Here is a 23824-nt window from a genome sequence, read left to right as displayed (position 1 = left end):
TTCGGATCATTCATGATCAGGATTGGATAACAATTAAGTAAGTTACACTAAGGGATTGTATTTACATTTCATATCAATTACAGCTCTGAAAGTGCTTAATGCAGTGTATGTTTGGAAGGGAATTTAGCTGCACTCCCTACCAAGAGGGCAGTCCTTAGGGACCTTTGTACTAATATCTTCCATTTAAAAACAGGAAACAATATCTGGAATGCAAGTAGGGGAAAAAATGTCTCCTCAAAGCCAGATCTCTTTGCTTTGTACCTTGGTTTGTAGTATAACATCTATCACTTGTGGAATAGAAGGTGAGATATAAAATCTTTTGTAACTGCTGATGGGGAAGCAACTGCATTAGCAAGTTAAAGGGTTGTAGTTTTCAAAGAAAGTACATTTCTCATACTTGTGTTAGCAATCTGCAAAAGTATCCTAATAATCTCAATGCAAAAGTGACTGTTTTTGCAGGAGGAAACCAATTCTGAGATGGTTTTATGAAAATAACAAAAGACCTTGTTTCTTAAAAAGTAGAAATCAGAACATTTCTGAATTACCTAAACTATTTTGAAAATCTTTTGTTGGATGGTAAATAGAAGACGTTAATGATTTAGACAGTTACTGTTTTCTCTGAAATTGTTTTTAAGATTTATAATGTTGCACAGTGAATAAACTGTCCTACCTAGCTCCAGTTGTCATAGGCGGAGCCAGTTATGGAAATGTTTGGCAAGGGGTGTCTGTCATTGTACAAAACTTGAAAAAAATTGTACAAGCTGAAATCTTCTAAATAAACGAGCTGGTAAAAAAAATGATTCACTGAAAAATCTGATAGTTATGAAGATGCAACTTAATTATTTTTCTTATGTGTAATCTAGGACAGAAGGGTGCTGAACCAGAAGTGACTATTGCGCATGGACGGCTCAGAGGAAAACAAGCAAACGTGAAGGGGACAGATCGACTTGTAAATGTTTTCCTCGGTATTCCTTTTGCAAAAGCACCAGTTGGATCCTTGAGGTTTTCCCCACCTGAACCACCTGAACCCTGGAATGATCTGAGAGATGCAACTTCCTACCCACCACTGTGAGAGCCATTCAGTTCATTTATATGTAGGACTTGCTCATGTTTGTCAGCGTTGTGTTTATTAGTGTACAAATATCTGATTTTAAGTAAGGCGCTTGGATTGACTGGTAGTGAAATATTTTGTAAGACCTGTGGGAATAGGAAGTATAAAGAATACCTGGTAAATTCCTTTATTTGGAAATCCAGTTTTCTTATTATACTATTCTGAATTAATGAATATTTTAAAGTAAAAGTACAGAGCTGTGCTTTTACAGTTGACACCTCTAACTGTATATAAATAACACAAAGTTGAAGCACCATGTGGAAATTCAGTCTGATAAAGAAAATGTGTTTTGTTTATCATTGTTACATCATTGGTATTGCAGTTTTATTACTAATAGTCGCACTTTCTTTCTTTTGTAAAGATGTCCTCAAGATCTGTCCCTGTTGAAAAAAGCTGAAAAAAATTATAAAGAAAAACACATTCCATTCCGAACTTCAGAGGACTGTTTGTATCTAAATGTTTACAGCCCTGCTGGTTCAGACAAGATGGACAAATTACCTGTACGTAAACCCATTGTGCAAACTTGCATTGTACAAAGTTTGCATCTAATCATGGCTCCTAAATCGCTTAATTGCTTTTGAAAATATTATTCTCCATTAGTAAGAACAATATTATACAAAATTCACAGTACACCAACTTAAAATTCAGTTCCCATTGACTTTCAGAGGTTAGAAGTGCCTAATTCTCTGATGTTGTCTCCCCCTTTCAAATGAAATCTGCCAAGCAATTTATAAAAGTATGTCTTACCCTTTTCTCTCGAAGGTAATGGTATGGATCCATGGAGGCAATTTTGTATTTGGAGGTGCTTCTAGGTATGATGGTTCTGCCCTGTCAGCCTATGAGAATGTAGTGGTAGTAATAATTCAGTACAGACTTGGACTGCTTGGATTCTTCTGGTAAGATGACCTGATTCACTTTTTACTAAACACTTTCTATCTTGTGTAAAGCATGGATAATTTTATTTTCTAAATTGACTGAACTCGTACACCAGCTTCCCACTGGTATAGTGGTTTAAGTGTATATAGTTAACTGAAAGGTTATGAGGTCATTAAGAACGTAGTTCTTCAATTCTATTTGCATTGCCATTTGATTACAGCCTACTACCAAATCATAGTTGGGCTTATTTGGTTCTCTGTAGGGTTTTAAATTTTGCCATTAACTCTATCCAGTGGTGCATAAAACAAAAATTCATATAATGTCAAAGCCAGGTATCCATCTGTGCATGGATGAACAATAGAGGTCAGTAAGTGGGTCTTAGATCTGACTATGAAGGGCTTTAGATCAGTAAATACAGATCTCTCCTTGTCCAAATAGGGCACTTTGCACAAACTATAAATTGTTAGGGTTAATATTGTCTGGTATTAGAAGAACTATTACTTTTCCTGAGAAGTTAGCTTATACTGCTTTTCTTTTAGTACTGGTGATGAACATGCTCGTGGGAACTGGGCACTTTTGGATCAAGTAGCAGCTCTTCGTTGGATCCAAGAAAATATTGAACACTTTGGTGGAGATCCAGGATCTGTCACACTCTTTGGTGTATCTGCAGGATCTTGCTCTGTTTATGCACATGTAAGCATGCAATAGATTATACTAAAAAGTAAAGTCTTAAAAAAAATCTTCAGTAGTAAACTCAACTAGTGTAACATTTAATGTTAATCCAGTTTTTGAAAATAAGATTAGTGGCACATTGCTCTAAGTCTGGACACTTTTCCTGTAAGCATATAAAAGTGTTTATTTCCCCACTGAATGCAGCAATCTACTTGGGCAAAATGTCATGGGATAAGGACCATTATGTAGTATAAATACTTTCTGTTCTTCCCTTTTTGGCAGGTTATGTCTCCTTTGTCTAAGGGTCTCTTTCATAAAGCAATATCAGAGAGTGGAATTCTAATCCCCCCTAATAAAAATTTACTTCTTTCAGCAGATCTTAAGGTAGGCTCATTTTTGCATTTTCAAGTCTTTGTATCATAAAGTATTTCTTATATCCGATTCTTTCCTTAAAAGAAAAAGAGGAAAATCTGATTGCATATTGTGCAAAAAAGTTGATTTAAATTTATTTTCAAGGCATATCTATATATACATAGTTTAGCACTAAGTTAGTTTTTAACTCAAATAGTCCATTTATTTTCAATCTTACCACGGTCATTTGGTGTTAGAAATAGATTGTACAGTTATGTGATTATAACGTCTGTAGGTAGATTTAAGTATTTTCAATTATACACATGCCCATCTAGGCATATACCCATTTTCATGCATACTGTCACTTATACAGTGACTGTGGAATTTATTATGGGAAATTTAGTTAGAATACAGAAGAGGTACTCAATTTTTATTCAGCTATGGTCTTTTATGGAGTGCTTTTACTTCAAATAGAGACCATCAAAACAACAATAAAAAAAGCCTTGAAATTAAATTCCTCAGTAAATGTATTTCTCTTCCTGAAGCAGTAGTCACCAATAATGTCAAAATCATAAGCTGATTCTCTGAATTTTCTTTGATTTATGTCACAACTTAGTATTATCTCAACAGCAAGGTTTGTTATAGAACAATGAATGGAAACATAGCAGGAAAGAGAAGTACACAGGAATGATTTGACTTCATGATCTAACTGTAGTATTTCTAGTAAAATAAAGTACTTCAAGATCTATCAATCTCACCTAAACTAGGCTTTATTAAAGCTGCTAATACTACTGTGTATAATAATTTTCTGCATATAAATTCCTCATAGACTACCTCATAGTTAACAGTTCTTGTCTTTGTTAATAACTTTCAGAAAATTGCAAGTATATTTAAGTGTGAGACTAGTAGTTCACTTTCAGTCATAAACTGCTTGAGGAACCAAGAAGCAATGGATATTATCGCTAACAGTACGGTAGGTGAAACTTTACTTAGTTACAGATTTTTTTAATGGCACACTTGTAGTTCATCTTCTGAATGGAGTTAATAATTGGCCTGTTCCAAGGTTTATTTTTCTGAATTTTTGTTAAAGTACACTCTATGTATTCAAATAATTTCACAGAGTATTTTTTCAGAATTTTTAATGAAGCACCTGTAAAGTTGTGAGCAAGACTTGAGCACACATTTCAATGCTAGTTGAAAACAGAACAGGATCAGGAAATGGTTAAATTGCTTAACAAGCCAAAACCAGGCTAGCATTTCACATGCTTGTGCAAAACTCTAAATGTATGTTACAGTGTCTGTATATACCTAGATTTCTGAAATTTTTTTTTTTGCATTTGGAACATTAAGCGTGGATGTTTTATTATGTGTTTTGAAGGAAAAAGGAAAATACTACTGACAAGTAATTTGATATGTTTTTTCTGCTCATCCAGGAAATCCAGCTTTTACCCTTAGTTTTGGATGGAGTATTCCTTCATAAGTCACCTGAAGAGATATTGACTGGAAGGGAGTTTAATATGGTCCCACTGATGATAGGAGTCACCAACAACGAATTTGGCTGGAACATTAGATCTGTAATTTAGTGTCTATTCTTCATTTTTTGGAATGTTTGTATTAACAGATGCAGGCAACTCTGAGAAGAGTAGGTGAGGTGTTTGCTGGTAGGACATTTTTTATGTATGAATTGTTGAAAATATATACAAGTTCAATTTTGCTTGAGTTATGATTCTGTAGTGACCCAGAACCAGCTGGTCACAAAACAGTGAGACAGGCTCCATCCTGCAAGCTGAACTATATGAACATCCTTGGATCTTCAATATTATACAGTACTTTCTCTTCCTAAAATCATCCAGGCAGAGGAAGGAAAAATAATGCAGCAGTCAAAAGTTTATTCCTCATAAAAAAATAGAAAGAATTATTTTCCCTGCAACAAATACACAATATAAAATATTGATACACAGGACATTTAAAATGCTACAGTGATCACTGTAAGCAGCTTACCCCATAAGTCCTGAACTCTGCTGACTGCTGGTTATTTCATTGCCCCGTGTTCCTTGTTATCATGTAGAAAGATCGATTGGCTGAAAATCTCAGAGGGGAACAGAGGATGGGGTTAACATGGGTGTCCAACCCACTCTCAGTGCATAAATTCTTTTGCACACAAATTCCATGGGTGACTCCAAGAGAGCAGTTGCTATACAGTGCAGCAAACTGCAGGGGGTAGATTTGTGAATTTTCTTTATAATATGATGCTTCAAAAATCAATACCAGCAGTAAGAATAAAGCGAAGTAAAGTTGTTTCAATATTGAAAACTTTGGAGAAGTTGAATGGCCGCCATAACATTATTTTTTTTCTGTGCAGACATCACTAATACCAGGTTTGAAGGAAGTGAAAGATAAAAAATCAATCACTTCAACATTAGAGTTTCTACTACCAATGATGGTAAGAATTGTTGTACTAATCCAAATTAAGATGTAAAACCTCTTTTTAATGCATATACCAAATCAGTGAAATTTAGTATTCTTTAATTTCCTGGTTGAACCATGTGTTACTAGAGCTTGAGGTACCATTATGCTTTGAAGAGAGTCCCAGCAAAGTTGACAGGACTGCAGTGTATGGAGCTAATCAGAAATAGGACTGAGTCAGCCTTAGTTTTTGGTAAATATGTTTTTTCTTCTAGACCTCAGAAACAACGTTTTTACGTTATGTATTTGTTTGTAGGGTTATGGTAATAGTACCCCTAATCCTACAGTAGTTGGTGTCTAATTGCCTGGCAGATGAGTTTCCGGTCAGGATTTTTCAATAAATTAAATGTAGCTTTTAAAATAGTTTTCAAAAATACTTTGCACTCCTTGCTTTGAAATGTATCATTCAAGCAGTAAATTGTAACACTAACAACTTAAGCTATGTTTAGAGATCCTGCTGGTCTTGAACTGTAGTCTAATAGAATCATAGGATCATTTTTTCAGTTTTGGGCCCCTCTCTACAAGAAGGTCACAGGTCAAGGTGCTGGAGCATGTCCAGAGAAAGGCAACAAAGCTGGTTAAGGGTCTAAAGAACAAATATTATGAGGAGCAGCTGAGGGAGCTGGGTTTGATTAGCTTAGAGAAAAGGAAGCTCAGGGGAGACCTTATCGCATTCCACAATTACCTGTGGAGTAAAGGTAAAGGAGGCTATGGTGAGGTGGGGATCATTCTCTTCTCCCAAGCACTAAGCGATAAGACATAAGGAAATGGCCGTAAATTGTGCCAGGGAAGTTTTAGTTTGGATATTTGAAAAAACTTCTTCACTGAAAGGGTTGTGAAGTATTGGAACAGGCTGCCCAGGAAACTAGTTGAGTCACCATCCCTAGAGGTCTTCAAAATTCTAGATGTGGTGCTTAGTGACATGGTTTGAGTGGACTTGGCAGAGCTAGGTTAAAGGTTGGATCAGAATAGTCAACACAGCTTTCAAGGACTCAATTTGCTTTTATTATTCCTCATTCTTACCTTCTGAAGAAAAGGGATGTGAAAAGCATTATCAAGATGGAGGAATTTCCAAGCTTCTGGAACTTCATTCCTAGAGTTTTAACCCATATAAATCTGTTGTAAACTTAATCTGAGGTTTGTTGTGTTGTTTTGTTTTGTTTCACAAGAAGTCTAAAAGGTTTTATTTGCCATCATACTTCCCCATCAATGTGGGTGCTACCTGCCATTTTTGTGCCTTTGCAAAATCTCTGAAGTTTAAAAGATGACATTTTTAGATTGATATTTTATTTTCTGTTTGTTTCTTGTTTCACCTTTTTCTCTTAGGATTTGCCAGCAGAGTTATTGCCTATGATAATGGATGAGTATCTGGGAAACACAGATGATCCTGCTGAGCTACGAGACCAATTTCTCGACTTGCTGGGGGATGTAGGAGTTGTCATGCCATCCATTAAAGCATTGAATTATCACAAGGGTGAGCTAGTGAATTCTAGCTAGCGAGCAGTCTCAAAATAGTACATTCAAACCTCTTTCTGCATGCTAGATGAAACAATATAGAAGAAAATCCTGTCGTGTAGGCAGCCCTTCTTGAAATTCCCACAGGGAATCTTGAGGGTGAAGAGTGATTTAGGTGTGCAGGACCATGGCAAGCAAGTGACACCTTTACCTTTGTACTAGTGTTTTGGACTTGTGTTCATATTCACAGTATGTTGAGAGCAGAGCATGATAACACAAGTACATGGTTCCTAAGTGAAGTACACAGACAAAAAATAATTAAAATAAATAAATAAATAAAGGAACCAGGACTGTCTTTTGGCCCACCGCTACATGGGAAATCAGCAGCTCTGTAGTCGAGATTTTAGGGTATTTAAGTGTAGGCAAGCCATTCCAAAATATCAAGAACTGGAAAATAATTGGATTTTACTTTGTTTTCTGTAGGTATTCCTGGGGTGATTTTTCATTTTCTTAATACTGTGCATTCTTCGTTTTGAATTAAAAGTAAAAATACATTTTTGAGTGTAATGTTACATTTAGAAATGTGCCAGCTCACCTATAAAGCTTTGGGCGTATTGAAAAGAATATTTTAAGTAGATGATGGAAGATGTAATTTATGCACCTCTCCTCTAATTCTCTAAGTGTTACATATTCTAGAGACTGGAGCTCCTACCTACTTCTTTGAATATCAGCATCGGCCCACTGCATACCAGGATAGTAAACCAGAGTATGTGAAAGCTGATCATGGAGATGAAGTTGGCTTTGTCTTTGGAGGACCGTATCTGGCAGGTGATATAGGCCTACGCGGTAAGGAATGGAACATCATTGTTCACTTATAAATTACTCACATAATACTGACATTATTTGGCATTGCTACTTCCATTTCAATCAGACTAAAGTGTGCATATAATTAGTGAGACCAAAGTATAACCCTTTTTCCTGTTTTATTTTGTTTAACGTTTGTTTACCGTCTTCACCATTCTTTATCACATATAGGCTGTTTCTGGACCACAAGAAGTTATGTATGCTGTAAACAATTTAGCAAATAATGATGTTTTCCAGCAAATTTTATGTCATTATACTGGCACTGTTTGTGAATTTGCCAAATAGTTTTGGTTGAAAAACAACTCAAGGGAGAGATCAGTTAAGCTGACAGGGAATTAGCAAGGTACTCGGGAAATTTCCCATGAAATCCGACTGCTTGTCAGGGCCCAGAGACTGGAGTATGATCTATTTGCAGTGTTCCAGCTTGTGTTGATTAGAGCAAGACTGGAACTCCAGTGTTTCACTGCCACATGAAAATATAATGGTTAGGTTAAAGACTATTTTCTACCACGACTCATTAACATTTAATCATTTTATCCAACATGGAACTGGTCCGTTGAGGAAGGATTAAAGGTGTATTCCCAAAATTACATTTGCTTTAACAGTTTGGGCATTCTTGTAGGATTTTAGAAATGTGGACTCTGGTTCCTTCAGGAAGAATCCCATGTTGCCATAGACCAAATGAATGTGCTAATCACTAAACAGTTAAATAAAAAATGCCATGTCTTCAGGAATGTTACAAATCTAGCACATTCCTTTAATTGCATATGTCTAAAACAATAATACTCAGAAGGGAGTCTTTTCATTCTCGTTATATAGGTTTTCTTATTTGGAAAAAGAAACACAACAATATTTTAAGCGGAATTCACCATTTATTTTTCTGCTTTTATTTTTTGCCATTTTCATGGTAGTTCATAGTCTTTTTCAAAGTCCACATAAATGAAAGTATTTCCTTTTACTCCACTGAACTTTGGAGCAACCCAGCTATGTTGTAAAAACATTCATTAATCTGTTACTAGGGCTTTTTACTTTGCTTGTATTTTGTGTGTGTTTGTTACTTATGAATTCCTATACTAGAGAAAACTATACACTTCCTTTTCTATTTGCCCAACTTTACTGAAAGCATTAAAATGTCAAATATTTTTCATGATGTGTTGAGTTGTATTTAACATTAAACACAGTAACTAAACTTACTTTCACAGAATTGATAGGAGAGGACATACAAGTAAGTACTTTTAGATTAATATTCTTAAAATACCAAGACGTGGAATGACATCCTTTTGGATCAGAATGAAGAAACCTTGCCTAGTCACACTCTAAATAACAGATGAAATTTCAGTCCCACTATGCTAGGTTGAGATCTATGAAACTAAACCATGTGGCCCATTTCATGAGTTCTAATGGGACTCGGAAACAATGGATTTTTTTTTTTCCAGTTATGCTTCTGGTTTCCTGGAAGGGTACAGACAAATTGCTCTATTTCCTTGTATCTAAATTCCTCTGTAGAATAAGGGTAATAATGCTGATCTTATTCATAAAAAGTGCTGAAATCTCCTGATGATTGCTGGATTACTAATACATTTCAGGTGTGGTGCTTTTGTTGTAACCAGGAAGTTTTGACAAGACCCACATATTCACAGACTGAAATGCTGCTTGTGTAGCAACATGGTTTTGATTTTTGCCTCCTATAATAATTGTTTTACATTTTGTTTCTCAGGTGAAGCTACAGAGGAAGAAAAAAACCTTAGCAAAACGCTAATGAAGTACTGGGCTAACTTTGCTCGAAATGGGTGAGAATGAGATTCATGACGGATAATATTACAAAAGTAATTTAGCTACTTTGTACTGACTCTGTAGTGAATCAATTGTGTTGTTGTTTCATTCTTAATTGCTGTGATTGAATTCCCCAGTGGACTGGAGAGGGTATTCACTCTTTGTTTCTTGTTGTTTACAGAGATCCTAACGGGGAAGGTTTGGTTGAATGGCCATCTTATAACCTAAACGAAGAATACTTGCAAATAAACCTAGAACAAAAGAAAGCCAGAAAGTTGAAGGAAAAGAAGGTAGACTTTTGGAAAAAGATTATGTTTGAACAGACAAATACCAAAAGAATGGAAAACAGAAAGGTTAATTCAGAGTTATAATTTATAGTTTAAACATATATAATAGGCATCCTATTAGGATAGCAAAAGAAGTTACTTAAAATATTTTTGAGGATAAGATAATGTGTCCATTCCTTTCACGTTTTCTTCACAGTTGTCATATTTATGATTAGTCACTGTAATAATTCCAATGGCCCTATTTCCACTTTGTAATCCTTTAATTTTTCTTGGGTTCATGTCCACACTAGAAGTCTCATTTATTAAATGTAGTTACCAGAATTCCCTGCTGCTCAGGTTTTCCTATAGCTTTGCCATGATTGAAGAGGGAATGTAGCAGCAACTTGTTTTAATAAAGTTAAATGAATAAAGACCTGATTTGCAAGTAAAACTGTCTTTGTTACGTCAAGTGTATCAGTGGTGTTACAAAAGTTTTGGTCTGATTCGCATACAGAAACATCCTCTGTGAAGAAAAAATGAAACTAAATAAGTACTCCTCTATAAATCGGTTTTACAACTTAAATAGTTTATTTCTGACTGTTGTGATACATAGTCTGTTACAGTAGTGCAGTGCTGGAATTAAGACTCCTCTCAAATGTCAGAAAAGAGAAAAATAATCTCTACTACCTCCATTGTTTTCCTTCTAAATTTAGCAATAACTACTTTAGAAGGATCAGCTGTGGTAACATAAAGTGTAAGCTTTCTGTCTTCTCCTTGGTTCTTTACATTGTGCACCAGGCTGTTCTCTGTGCCTCCAGTCAGTTCCAGGTTCTCTGCCCAGGTCACAGGCCTTCATTACTAGCACTGGAGAGAGATTCATTTACCAGAATTATTCCAGTGCTCTTACTAGCTGATATGCTCTTGGACTGCCAAGAACAAGTCTTAACACATCATTTCAGTGTTGCAAAGATCTTCTTTGCCATGTCATGTTGCTTCCTATGTCTGACCCCTAGGCTGCTCCAGCTATCCCAGCCATATTCCTGACCATACTGCTACCTCCCAGCAGCATTATGCAGCACAGTAGATCCTACAGGGATGTCCACACATTTGCCCACCCCACCCCATGATTTCTTTAACCTGTATTTCTGGAATAATTTAAGATCATTCCCAGCTAGTCTAGTCATGTCTTACAGTAACTGCCTGGACATCCCTTCTTTCTGAATGACTTTATTGGGATAAATAGGGTGGGGTTTCCTATGTCGTTCTGCCCATGTTCTGTTGCCAGTCAGAACTCAGGAGATCAGGTTAGACTGTTAGCATAACTGCTGTTTTGGTAAGTGAGAATTCCTGGTAAGCATCTGTCCATTGTCCTTTGTTTTAGCTAAAGTGTTTTGTGAAGAGAATATAATCTCAAAGTAGTCTTCAAAGATTTTCATTGTATACATAGCTCCCCTGAGGGGCTGTACCTTTCCCTTTAAAAGGAGAAAACCAGGCAGCATTGTATGTCTATGTACAGAATATATGCTTGTGTTGTACGCTGCATGCAGACGTGCAGTGTAACTGGCTTTTTACATACAGGCACAACACTAAAATGACTTGCACTGGAAAATGTGAAGAGATTTTATTCCTATCTGCTTAGGCGTGAGTGCTCTGAAAATCTGTCCCATCCCAGAAATGTTCTGGTGAGAGATTACCATGTGCTGAAGAGAAAGTGTTACAGCTGTAAAAGCTCTAGCTTCATAGACTGTCACTCTAAGTTTTACATGCTCCAGGGATAAGTTTTAAAAAAATAAAAATAAACTGACCCTGTTTTAAATGCGTGTTTAAACATTTCTACCCTGCATACTTGAAGCAAAATGTATTTGTGAGCTTTTTTTTTATTATTTATTTTATTTTATTTTATTTTATTTTATTTTATTTTATTTTATTTTATTTTATTTTATTTTATTTTATGGGCCTATAAATGTGGTATTTGTCTCTATTTTTTTTTGTTATTGCAATCAAGACAGGTAGCAATGCATTAATCTATAAAGAGGCAAATGTCATCACAGAGCAGGATTTTTCTGGCTTGGTCCCTGACTTGTGCATTGCTCACTGATTGAGGGTAAGCTGCAAAATGTTATTTCTTAAAATTAAATGCAAAGCAGACTTAAAAAATTCCACTTGCCAGGTACATAGCACTGTCTCCAGATTCCCCAAATTTTGTCTATATCACTAGAATAAGTATTTCCGCATTTGCAGAGGTATGTCCTGTTTGTAGATCCATACAAAGGTCTGTAGTCAAGGTAGTAAAGATCTAAAATCCCATTTGTTTATTTTGTCATGTAAATCAGGTCATCACAGTTCACAGATAACCTTTTGCACTGGTAGTAATTTCTGGATGGCTGATACTTTTGGCTTTCAAATTGTACATCTCTGGGACCGTGGATGGGCTATGAGCTGAGACATTTTGCTTCTTGAGCAAGAAAAAGTGAGTAGAACAATGAAAGATTGAAGAGTAAAGCTTGGAAAATAGAATAGTAAATGAAGGGTGAAAATAAAGGAAAAGCAAATTGTAAAGGGCAGATTTTTAGAAAACCAGAAAGAGCAGGTGGTAGAAAATAAATTATTTATGGAAATTCGTAAGGTTTGTTTTAGCAAAAGGAAAGAGCATTGAGCAGATTGCACTGTTTGGCTTTGTAGCAATGGACTCCTCCTGTAGTTTGTGGGTTGCAAGTAATTGAGGCATGCATGCTCTTCAGGATGGAAGCCAAGTGTTACAAGCAGGGATTCTTGTAGTTTCACCTTGCGCAGAAACAGTTTACCCGTGCTAGGAACCAAAGCAGTCCAAGGACATTCTGAGGGAATTTGCAACAGTATTCAACCAGGCAAACAGGAGAGCAGAGTTTACTTCTATGGAGTACTCCTGCCCTTTGCTTCCAGGAAACCTTTGTCACACAAATAAGGTAGGAGGTAGTTTATGCTGAAGTCCATTGCTTGCAGTCCAGGTGCCTGTTTCCATTCATTGCCTTTAACAGTGCATACATGGATCAATACAGCACGGACTTTACATTCATAACAGTACAGACTAATGCCAGCCCAGTTTTCGTGGCATGAAATTTACTCTTGAGAAACAATACAGGGAAAAAAAAGACTCTCAAAAGACATGTATAAATCCATAAACATTCTACAATGAAGTTACAGTCCACATTATTTACTTAGAAGCTCAAATGTGTTATCCCATTTGCCAGGGTATACTTGCACTAACCATACATTCCAAAACAGCTGATAAGCCATCTAGCATTGGCATTAACAGTGTCGCGGCTGCATCACAGAGCTGCTGTAGTACAGAGGGCAAAAGTCGTCTGATAACGGAGTAAATGCTTAAGATAATCAGTATGCAGTGAATATACACATCTGAAACAAGCTGCCAATAGTTTGTACCCTGAGCAGTCCAGTTTAAAGTTGCCTGGATTTACCTATACAAGCTGTAAATCACACCTGTACAGACAAACTTAGAGTCTAGAGTAAAGCATCTCTTCAGAGTGCATGAACACAGCCTGAGCACACAGGACCACTACAAGTTTAACATATGTGCTCAACTAATGTAATGACTGTGGGTCTTAGGACACACATAGCTGAAACAAAGGTGTGGGCACTAAGATAATGTTTAGAAATGCTCTCTCAGACAACTGAGAATTACAATGCCATAGAATTACAAAACAGGCTTTCTGGAACAAGAGCTACTGACTCTAGCCAAAAAAATAAATAAATAAATAAAAGAAAAAAGCAAAGCAAGGAAACATAGAACAAACACAACCACCTAGTTACATAGTAGATAATCTCTTTTACTGACAATTTCTTTTATTTCTATTCATCTATCTCTTGCCTTTTTTTCATATCATACCTGCGTGACAGACATAAGTTCACACGGAAGTCTCTAAACTCTCCTGATTTCTTCATAGGGATTAAATGTGGGGTTACTACCCAAATCCTTTAATATTGGTCCCGTGCTACAATAGTTAAGAAAGCCTCTCTTTAGTATTGCAAAACTCTTTTATTTTGAGATAAAAGACAAACATTCCTGAACGCACAGGACTGAGTGGTAGGTGGAGTATCCACCCTGCAGGAAAAGCTGAGATTTTTCTAGTATTGCTTTTGTCAAAAAATATCCCTTTGTGAGATGAAAAATCTTCCGATTTTTACTTCAGCAAAGGCACTTTTTTCAGGATTATTTTTTGGATTTTGGTCTTTGTGGATATGCTATGTGTTACATATATTGAAATGAAGCAATTACATACTAAAATGAAGTAAATGTAATAAAATAATTGGGTAGTTTTCCTGGTTTCTTCAGTGTGTAGTGGGAGATTAAGTCCTAATTTTTCAAAGATAGTAGTGTTATTGTAGCAGGAAGAATCTCCTGATGTTATGAGGACTATTTACAATGTAGTTTAAGGCAAATAGTTGAGGCCTGATACTCCGTGAATAAGATTTATAAGAAGCGGCGAGAAGCTAGTATGAAACTTCTGGACACATTCTGCATATAGGTCTCGCAGTTCCCATATACAGACAAGCTGCGGCACACTCCCCTTGAAGGGAGTGGCTTACAGTCAGGGCAGTTGCTCAGGCTGGCCACTGTTGGTTTGGTTTCACAGCTTGAGAAATGCTTTAACTAATCAGTGTTTGTCTTGCGTAACAGTTATACTTCACAGAGTATTAAAGGCAATACACCGAGGAGGTAAATGTGTGACTTGCATGCAAAATGGCAACTGAAAAGAACACGCTGCTGTCCTTAATTCTCACTGCTGGGATTACAGCACTTGTAGCTACTGGTAAGCCTCAGAAATGTTCTTCATGGTTCCCTTCTGGAAGGAGACTACCTATGGGAATCCCAGCCTTCTTTGAAGACCTGGGTGCCCAACCTTGCTGCAGAGAAATTAGGTCTGAATAGCAAATAGTTCTTAATTTCTTCTTTGTTATCTATTATCAGGCATTTGTCTTTGTTGTTGTTGTTTTTGCAACTAGTAAAACTAAATTCCTCTTGCAAAATTTTGTCTGCTGAGTCAGAGAAGACCAAAATATGCCATGTTTTTAATTAGATACTGAGAATTTTCACAGTGATTAACATAAATCTTACCTAAATGTTTACACCATTTGTATATGCCAGACTATTTTCAGGTATATTAGGAGTTTTTTTCTTTTGTCTGTATCTACTAATGAGAGTCCCAAATATATATTGCGCATTCACAGATCCATTTCTTAAAAAGGAAATGCCTTTTCTTAATGAGAGCAGTCTATTGGACTTTTAACAACTTGGATCAAATGGATTACGATCTACACACAATTACTAATGTGTGTGCATTGTGAGTAAATATATATGATATACCTGAAATGTTGTCATCTATACTGATAGAGTTTGTTGAAACCTTATGTTTGAAAATAAGTTGTTTAGGAAAAAAAAAAAAAAAAAAAGGTATATATTTAGGTAGCTAAATTTTGTAGAATTTTTTCAATTACTAACCAGACCACTCAATTATCTGAATTTTGTGTACACATCCCCCAGGACAAAAAGCAGAACAACCAGAAGTGGTGACCAACTATGGAAGTGTCCGAGGGTACCAAGTCAAAGTAAATGCAGCTGAGAGGAGTGTAAATGTCTTTCTGGGACTTCCTTTTGCTAAGCCTCCTATTGGACCATTAAGGTTTTCTGAACCCCAGCCACCTGAGCCATGGAAAGGTGTCAGAGATGCTGCTTCCTATCCACCGATGTAAGACAATGAGAAAAACATTTATCTTCTTCATGATTTTATATTATACGCAGTTCAAGGACACTGATACACAAGATGGTCAAAGTCCACAAAGATAAATTTATTGGTGTCATCTCACTACCACCTGCAACTGTTACAATGAATGCATTTCTAAAGATATCTTTATAGCTCTTTTTGTTAAAAAGTGCTGTCTAAATGGCATCAGCAATGAACTAATACAGATCATCACTTGATCAATAATGTTCTATTTTGGGAGCATTTGGCCATAATGTTTATAAACTGTGTAACTTTGGAGCAGAAACAGAAAGAAGCTGAGGAAATGCTGGAATAAAATATTGGAAGAAAAGAATGCCCAACAAATCACATGCTTAATAGGACATCTAAGAAACAGACCAGTTCTAGACTATATTATAAATATCTTATTCCACTTGTACTAGCGCCCTTCTTGGAGTGACTCAAGCCTGATATCTATAATTGCAATACAAAAAACTATTGCAGATGTAAAATAATTACTTTACATTTTCATTTAAGCAATTTATAGCCATATTCATTTGCAGGTATATTTCTGTAATATTTCGAAACATGCAAAATTATATCTGCCTGTCACTGTGTACTGCTGCAGACCGTGACTTCTTTTTACAGAGCTTACTAATGCCAAGTCAATGGAAGAAAATATATTAATGGTGAAAATACGTTTTATGTTTTCTGTTTCCAGCAATCTAGAAATGTACTACAGATTTCTGATTTGTACTTGGAGTACATAAAAGCTATGCTTTGTACCACTGAGGTTTTAGTTATTTCTGTTGCTTTTTTTTTTTTTCTTTTATTCAGGTGTCTACAGGACAAAGTATTAGGACAGTATTTTTCAGATGCTATTACTAACAGAAAAGAAAAAGTTCGTCTCCAAATATCTGAAGATTGCTTATATCTGAATGTATACACACCCGTTTCTACAGAAGAACAGGAGAAGCTGCCTGTAAGCAAAATCTTTGTAAAACCTCTAGCAAACTTTACTGCTTCTGTGACTTGATGGACCAAATTGAGCCTGAACTTGAAACTTCTAAAAGCTTCCTAAGGATTATAACAATTTTACAGCAGATCTACAACCTGTACTATATGGAGACTTACAGGTGCAGTTCTCTAATGATGATCCAATTACACACTTTGCACCACTAAATATTTAATTGAGCTTTAGCAGATACAAAAAAAAAATAAATAAATCCCATTTTACAAGTAAAATCTTACTAACACTTTACATAAGTAATGTTTGATTTCCTCAAAAACAAACAAACAAACAAAACCTGTGAAAAGTCACAGGACACTGGTTTAATTTAAGTATTTAATGAAATCAATGTATGTTGTAAGGCTGCTACCCTCCATTTCAAAAGACTCCTACTGTCTGTGAAATTTAACCTGAAAGACTTGGGAGTGAAAGCACAAAATACTGTATTTAGTTTATATCATTGGAGCTCTTACCTGTGCTGAATTGTTTCTGCTTTTTCCTTTCCAGGTCTTTGTATGGATCCATGGAGGTGGATTAGTTTTTGGAGCAGCTTCATCGTATGATGGTTCAGCACTAGCAGCGTTTGACAATGTGGTAGTTGTAACAATTCAGTACAGATTAGGTATTGCTGGATATTTTAGGTAAGACATTCTATCCTAGTTTTTGCTAAGTGATTTCCAAAATTATATGCACAAATCCTTTGTGACAAGACATATAGAATATTGGCTTATGCAAATAAATTATATGTATCTTAATTACACATGCAAGTTGGGAACAACTTACAAGTCCCAAATCTGCTTCAAAATCTGGTTTTGCCTGATACTCTGATCTCAGCCATTTCTTTTTAAGTTATGCAGAGAGGCTCTTTTGCAGCTGATTTCTTATACTTCAGATTGTATTTACTTCTACCTTTTTCTTACATAGAGCATTTAAACATATTATTTCTTACTAGCACTGGTGATAAGCATGCTCGTGGTAACTGGGGGTATTTGGATCAAGTAGCAGCTCTCCAGTGGATTCAGGAAAATATCATACATTTTAGAGGAGATCCAGGATCTGTCACCATTGTTGGAGAATCTGCAGGAGGAGTCAGTGTTTCTGCTCTTGTAAGTTCACAAGTCATGAATTTTAGTTAATTAAGGAAAAAAAAATACAACAAAAACACCTGTCCACATTCATTCTTAGTGCCTTAATGAAAAATCAGTGAGAGAAAAAAGTAGGGCTTTATAGTAAACCACACATCACCTTGTCTATAATACAATGTGATAACAATGCAGCTTCTGATTGTTGAAAAGGTACTTTTCATACACAGATCTTGTAGTTTAGACCCAAGATGTTATTCATCATCTCCTAATTTGAGTTCTGGGGTTTTTGGCTTTTGCAAAATTTATCCTTTTGAGAAAAGTTCTCTGAGAGGAAGCCCTGTTGCCCATTTCCTGTATGCTGCAACAGACACTTGTGCAAAGTAACCCAGGTGAGTAGTCATTATATGTGAACTAGACTGGCATTTTATGATACAGTGATGATGCCAAATTTTTACATCAACACTGATTGATTAATTGATTAAGAGATTATTCTCTTCCAGTCTCGCACAATTTGCTGCAGATCACACAGAGAGCCTGGGATTCAGCAACGAATGCACTTAAGCAATAATTTCTGTTTGCTAACCTCCTACGTTCTGTCTAATAGTTGTTTATTCCATTTCTGTAGCACAGCCAGACTATCCTTGACATAGTTATGTGTTCCATATCTGGCTTACAGTATAGTTCCATGAAGTCTTGGAAGCAAGGTCCTATGGAAGTTGGCAGGCTTGAACTCCTTATCCCTGATATTACTGCCAAAGACTTTTGCATAGCTGAATTATGGTCAGAGTCTACAGCATAACAATCTTAAGACATTTGTTTTTGAAGAATTTTAAAAGGCATTTCCTGATAATGAAATTCTAAGTCAGTGGTCAGAATGTAATTCCTGAAATGCTTGTAATGCTTGTTCTTGCTTTTTTTCAGGTCTTATCTCCTCTGGCAAAGGGCTTGTTCCATAAGGCCATTTCAGAGAGTGGTACTGCGGTCAGGATTTTGTTCACTGACCAGCCTGAGGAGCAAGCACAGGTGGGTATCCCGTGTTTTTGTTTTTTATCTTTTTATTTTCTGATGTTTTTGCATACCTTAAATGGTTTATTCTAAAAAGCAGCACTAGACCTTTTTCTTGTGAAACTGCAATCACAATCACCAGAGATAGTGTTTCTGTGTGCAGATAATACATACTTAATGAGTCTTTTCTTTCAAAATATGCAAATATACACAGATGTCTGAGTGAAAGCAGAAGACTGAGGAAGCAGAGCGAGAAGGCAGGGAGCAAGTGTGAAACGTAAAGAAACACTGTAACTTGTTATGTCTTTAGAAAAAGTTGAGCTGTAATTTTTGGCTGGAAAATGGCACCAGATTCTGACTACTGTTGTCCTTCCCTCCTATTTGATGCCTGTTGTGCTCAAAGAAACAAGACTTTATTCAATTTGGTTATAATTAAAAAGAACAGCTCACGTCAACCCAATTTTTTCACCTGCAAGAAAAAAAATATCCAGAAACCTCTTTTTGCTAGTCTGGGTTGTATTAGAGGCAATATTGTGATGAACTCTGTCTCTCTAATGACAGCTGAGAACTAATGTTACCCAAAAAAACTATACATCATTGAGAACGGTGTAGCATGCTCCTTGTTATCATCTACATGTCAGTATTCTGAATATGGATCACTTGAGCTCCTTTATGCTATTCTGCCTTCTTAGCCCAGCATGATATTTACCAAAACAATTACCTTGGTAATTGTATCCACTGTATGAAAATGTTTTGAAGAGTATGTTTGTCTTTCTACTCAGCCCACAACATGAAGGGTTATGAGAGCTTACTATTCTCTGCATCTGCAGCTGAAACATATCTGGCTTTGCTCATCCTTTCTGAGAAATGTAGGTTGCCACACACTGGACTCTTAGATTCAGTGACACAGAAGAACCTTCTGCAGGAAGCATATGGATAATTAGTGAATTAAAGCATGATTGTTCTTTTTATTAATTGCAGAGTATTGCTGCTGCAGCTGGCTGTGAAAAATCCAGTTCAGCTGCATTGGTTGAGTGCTTAAGAGAAAAAACTGAGGCAGAGATAGAACAGATAACTCTAAAAATGGTAGGTGAAATTATACTACTTGCATTCAAATGACATTTCAAATTTTTTCATAACAGAGTATGCTGCATATGTATTGTAATATTAGGAGAACTTCAGTTTAATGTAACATCTGACTCTTTCTTGACCTTTTCAGGATACGACAACATTGCAGCTATGCAATACCTCATCTGAAAAATGTGAACAGGTTACTTCCCTTTAATTCTACATGGGCTTTGAGCTGCATGTGTTTGCTGTCATGCTCTACCAAGGGAAGGAAAAGAGCATATTGAAACGTAAAAGTTTTCCTGGAGAATTTGAACGTTAATTGATATCATATATTATGTCCAACTCAAAATTTCTTGTCACTATACTGGCTTCCATGTTCATTTGCAGTTTCAACACAGAAGTTAGTTCTTCCCTCACTGCTCCACACATTCATACTGGGATTGAACTACCTAAGAAGTGTAAATTGGATATCACCTACACTTCATGGATATTCAAAATATAATGCTAATCTTCACAAATTTTCTGTCTGGTGCAGAAAATTTGATGAGAGAAATTAAGAGAGAGCTTGAATACTATTACTTCTTATATTTTCACTTGGCACTTAATTTCTTTTGCTTTGCATCTATAGTAAAAATGCGAAGATGTTTTCTAGAAGAAAAAAAAATAGTAATGTACTATTGAAGCTTTCTTTTGTTTGTTTGTTTGTTTGTTTGTTTGTTTCCAGCCTCCCATGTTCATCAGTGCATCTCTGGATGGCGTATTTTTCCCTAAGAGTCCCAGGCAATTGCTATCTGAAAAAGTGATCAATGCAGTCCCATATATAATAGGAGTAAATAACTGTGAATTTGGATGGGTACTTCCTAGAGTAAGAGATACATAATGGTTTTATTCATATATAATTTTGTTAATAAAAGATTTCCTAATAAATACATAGTTTCTTTGTCATGCAGATGATGAAATTTCCTGAATTTACAGAAGGTCTGGAGAAAGATGTTGCACGTCAAGTGTTACAGAGCATATTAGCATTATCATTTAAGGTAAGAGACCATTTCCAGAATAACTAAGTGCTCCTTCTTCACTGGGCTGGTTCTATATTCATACTGCTGGAGGGATATATTTAAAAGTAAACTGTTCTTTTTGACAGCTTCCTAACTTGGGACAATAATTCCCAAACAGACAGCACAGATGGTGTATTCCTGTTGCTGCTACTGATTGATAAACACAGAAAATATTCTAAATTTCCACCCTAAATGCCCCATCTTTTTTAAAAGGAGTTCTGTGGAAATCCAGGATTAATGCAGTTAGCTAAGCATAGGTCTCTTGTGACATTCAGGATACCCTGGGTTATCTAAGCTATGTATGGTACTGGCAGGTATGACTCAAGACCTGTAGAACATATCGGCTTTTCTGAAGTGGCAGATGGAGACTAGAAAGGATACCCTGAGATGTTTAAAATGGCACTGAGACCTACATTTAGGCACCTGAGGTTTTCCTTCCCTGTAATTTGCAAAGTTCTCACTTTTCTGCTTATTGAGCTCTCCTGAAGCTACTAAACGTAGAAAATTGCAGATTATTATGTAAGAATTAAGGACTTGATAAACATAGCCAGTACGTGCAATGGGTCATTCAGAGCCACAGATATGTATCATGAACTTGGAAAGGCAGAGCACAGGCTTGTTCTGAAAGGGAGTAAATGATGGCCATCTGCAGCAATAAATGAATTTTATGAAATCCTGCTGGATTTCTTTTCTCTTAAGAGAGTTATTTCCACAGAAGGGAGAACAGACTACCATTATCTATCATCATCAGTGACTAATATTTATTTAAAGATGTTTGAGGGCATCCTTTGTGATCTTGCAAGCCTCTTTCCCTTAAGGACATCTATACCTGGTAATGGTGTAACTCCCAATTCTGAACTTGGAGATGCACTGTGGCACAGTTGGGGATTTTCTCTGAAAGAAGGTAATGTTTGGGGTTTAGCCATAGACATGCAGGTAGCATGCTCAGTTAATGCTGTTACTCCTTTTAATATTCATTGTCATTATAAAAAGTATCTTTATTATTCATTTCAGGGTGCTCCTTCTGACGTTGTTGATCTAGTATACAATGAATACATAGAGGTTGCAGAGAACCGTGCTCAGGTGCGAGATGGCCTTCTTGATTCAATAGCAGATCCTTTGTTTGTTTTTTCAGCTATTGAAGTGGCTAGACACCACAGAGGTGAGTCTCTAATTCAGCATCAATTAGAAGAAATGTAGAATTACATCCTTGGATGTGTATGTGGACAGTGTGTATCACACTTCATTATCAATAGAACTGATAGTGTGTTCATTTTATCAAAATAGCTTGTGATAAAAATTTATCATCTTTGATGACAGGCATTTTCAACACTAGCACTCTTCTCTTTAATTTTATTTTCTACTAGATGCTGGCAACCCAGTCTACTTTTATGAATTCCAGCATCGACCAAGCTCAGCTGCAGGTGTTGTACCGGAGTTTGTAAAAGCAGATCATGCAGATGAGATTGCCTTTGTCTTTGGAAAGCCATTCTTAGCTGGTGATGTATCCATGCTTGCTAAATAATTCTTTTTAAAACATCATTGTTATTAATCGTACTTACCTGAGGGCTTTCAGAATAGAATATCTTTTAGAAATATCAGAACCAAAATAATCATTTTCTGTCCTCAGTAGTAGTTACTTCTCATGAAATCATTCATCTGCTGTTCTGTCCTAGAGCTCTGTTCATGTAAAACTCCCACAGCCCAGAGTAACAAGTAAAATCATAGAATGGTTTGAGTTGGAAGAGACCCTTAAAGATCATCTACTCCAACCTCCTCACCCCCTGCTACAGAACTGATTACAGTCTATCGGAATAGATTTAACTGATATTTTTTGATTATTTTTTTAATGTTGCTATTTCATCTCTCACTTGCAGGGAATGCTACAGAAGAAGAAGCAAAACTTAGCAGAACTGTTATGAAATATTGGACTAACTTTGCTAGAAATGGGTGAGAATCACAATGCTAATCACAGCTCAAGTTTTGTCTGTGCTGCCTGAAACGTAATGGCAATACCTGTATGGTAGTTCCTATACATTTGGTAGAATTTAAGATAAGTATTGAAGCAAATAATTTCTATTCTTAATGACTGCAAGAAAAACAAACAAACAAAAAAAAAAAAAACAAAAAAAAAAAACACACACACACAACCTTTTAAATGAGCCTGCAAACCAAACAAAATAAAATTAAATAAAAATCCAAGAGCAGTGGAGGTTTAGGTCCCAAAGTAATGAGAATTATTAATGTTGACTATTCCAATGATGAGCATTTTGATAAAAACATCCAACTATTCCAGTACTAGAATTACATAATCTGAGATCCTGTTAGTTTTCTGAAATGATCTCAGCCTGAGAAGTCAGAGCACAATTGATTGGCAACTGTACAGTTAACTTCTCATTATATTGTTTTCAGAAATCCCAATGGAGAAGGCTTGGTACATTGGCCTCAGTATGATCTGGATGAAAGATACCTGGAAATAGACCTAACACAAAAGGCAGCGAAGAAATTGAAAGAACGTAAAATGGAGTTTTGGATGCAGCTTACAGAACAAATAATGAGTGACAGAAGAAGAAAACACACAGATTTATAAGAGTTGCAGAGGATACAGCTTCTTTTTAAAACATGAATTAAAGTCAAATATTAGTTTGTCAGAATGCAGAGTTTAATAATCACTTTCTAACTCACTAGTATGTAATTTGTTGTCATGATCACAGTGAAAGGAGAGATTCAAGGGAAATGTAGAATGGTTGTGGGACTAAAAATCACTATTTAATAAATCACTATTTAATGAAACAAGCAGGGAAAAAAAAACCACTGCAATCTTGCAGACTGAGCCAATGCTATCTATCCAGTCAATATCAAAACTGAATAATACTCCTGTGAGAAGGGAGAATGAGAGGGGCAAATTGTCAAATATATTGAAATCCGTAATAAATTATATATACAGAATATGTCTTAAGTATCAAAATATGTTGTATGTCCACTCTTCTTTCAGAAGAGTCTTTAGTTGTCATTCATACA

The 23824-nt window shown here is 36.0% G+C and overlaps 1 protein-coding gene across 1 annotated transcript; it reads left to right on the top strand.

Moving 5' to 3' along the window:
* Positions 1 to 226: 226 nt before the first annotated feature.
* Positions 227 to 23393, top strand: LOC309882797 (uncharacterized protein; the record flags this gene model as incomplete). The annotated part of the gene is made up of 28 exons (XM_082770206.1): positions 227 to 302; positions 864 to 1068; positions 1473 to 1611; positions 1874 to 2007; positions 2527 to 2680; positions 2942 to 3043; positions 3885 to 3983; positions 4444 to 4584; positions 5373 to 5453; positions 6803 to 6950; positions 7628 to 7777; positions 9513 to 9585; positions 9750 to 9932; positions 12005 to 12077; positions 14361 to 14454; positions 15377 to 15581; positions 16413 to 16557; positions 17092 to 17225; positions 17537 to 17690; positions 18591 to 18692; positions 19656 to 19760; positions 19894 to 19944; positions 20470 to 20610; positions 20696 to 20782; positions 21818 to 21965; positions 22171 to 22302; positions 22681 to 22753; positions 23216 to 23393. The coding sequence occupies 28 exons, from the start codon at positions 227 to 229 to the stop codon at positions 23391 to 23393; spliced, it is 3507 nt and encodes a 1168-aa protein (XP_082626332.1).
* Positions 23394 to 23824: the final 431 nt, after the last annotated feature.

Source organism: Aythya marila (assembly GCF_965140915.1).
Source record: "Aythya marila genome assembly, chromosome: 12".
Lineage (NCBI taxonomy): Eukaryota > Metazoa > Chordata > Aves > Anseriformes > Anatidae > Aythya > Aythya marila.
This window is presented reverse-complemented; position numbering and strand designations above follow the sequence as displayed.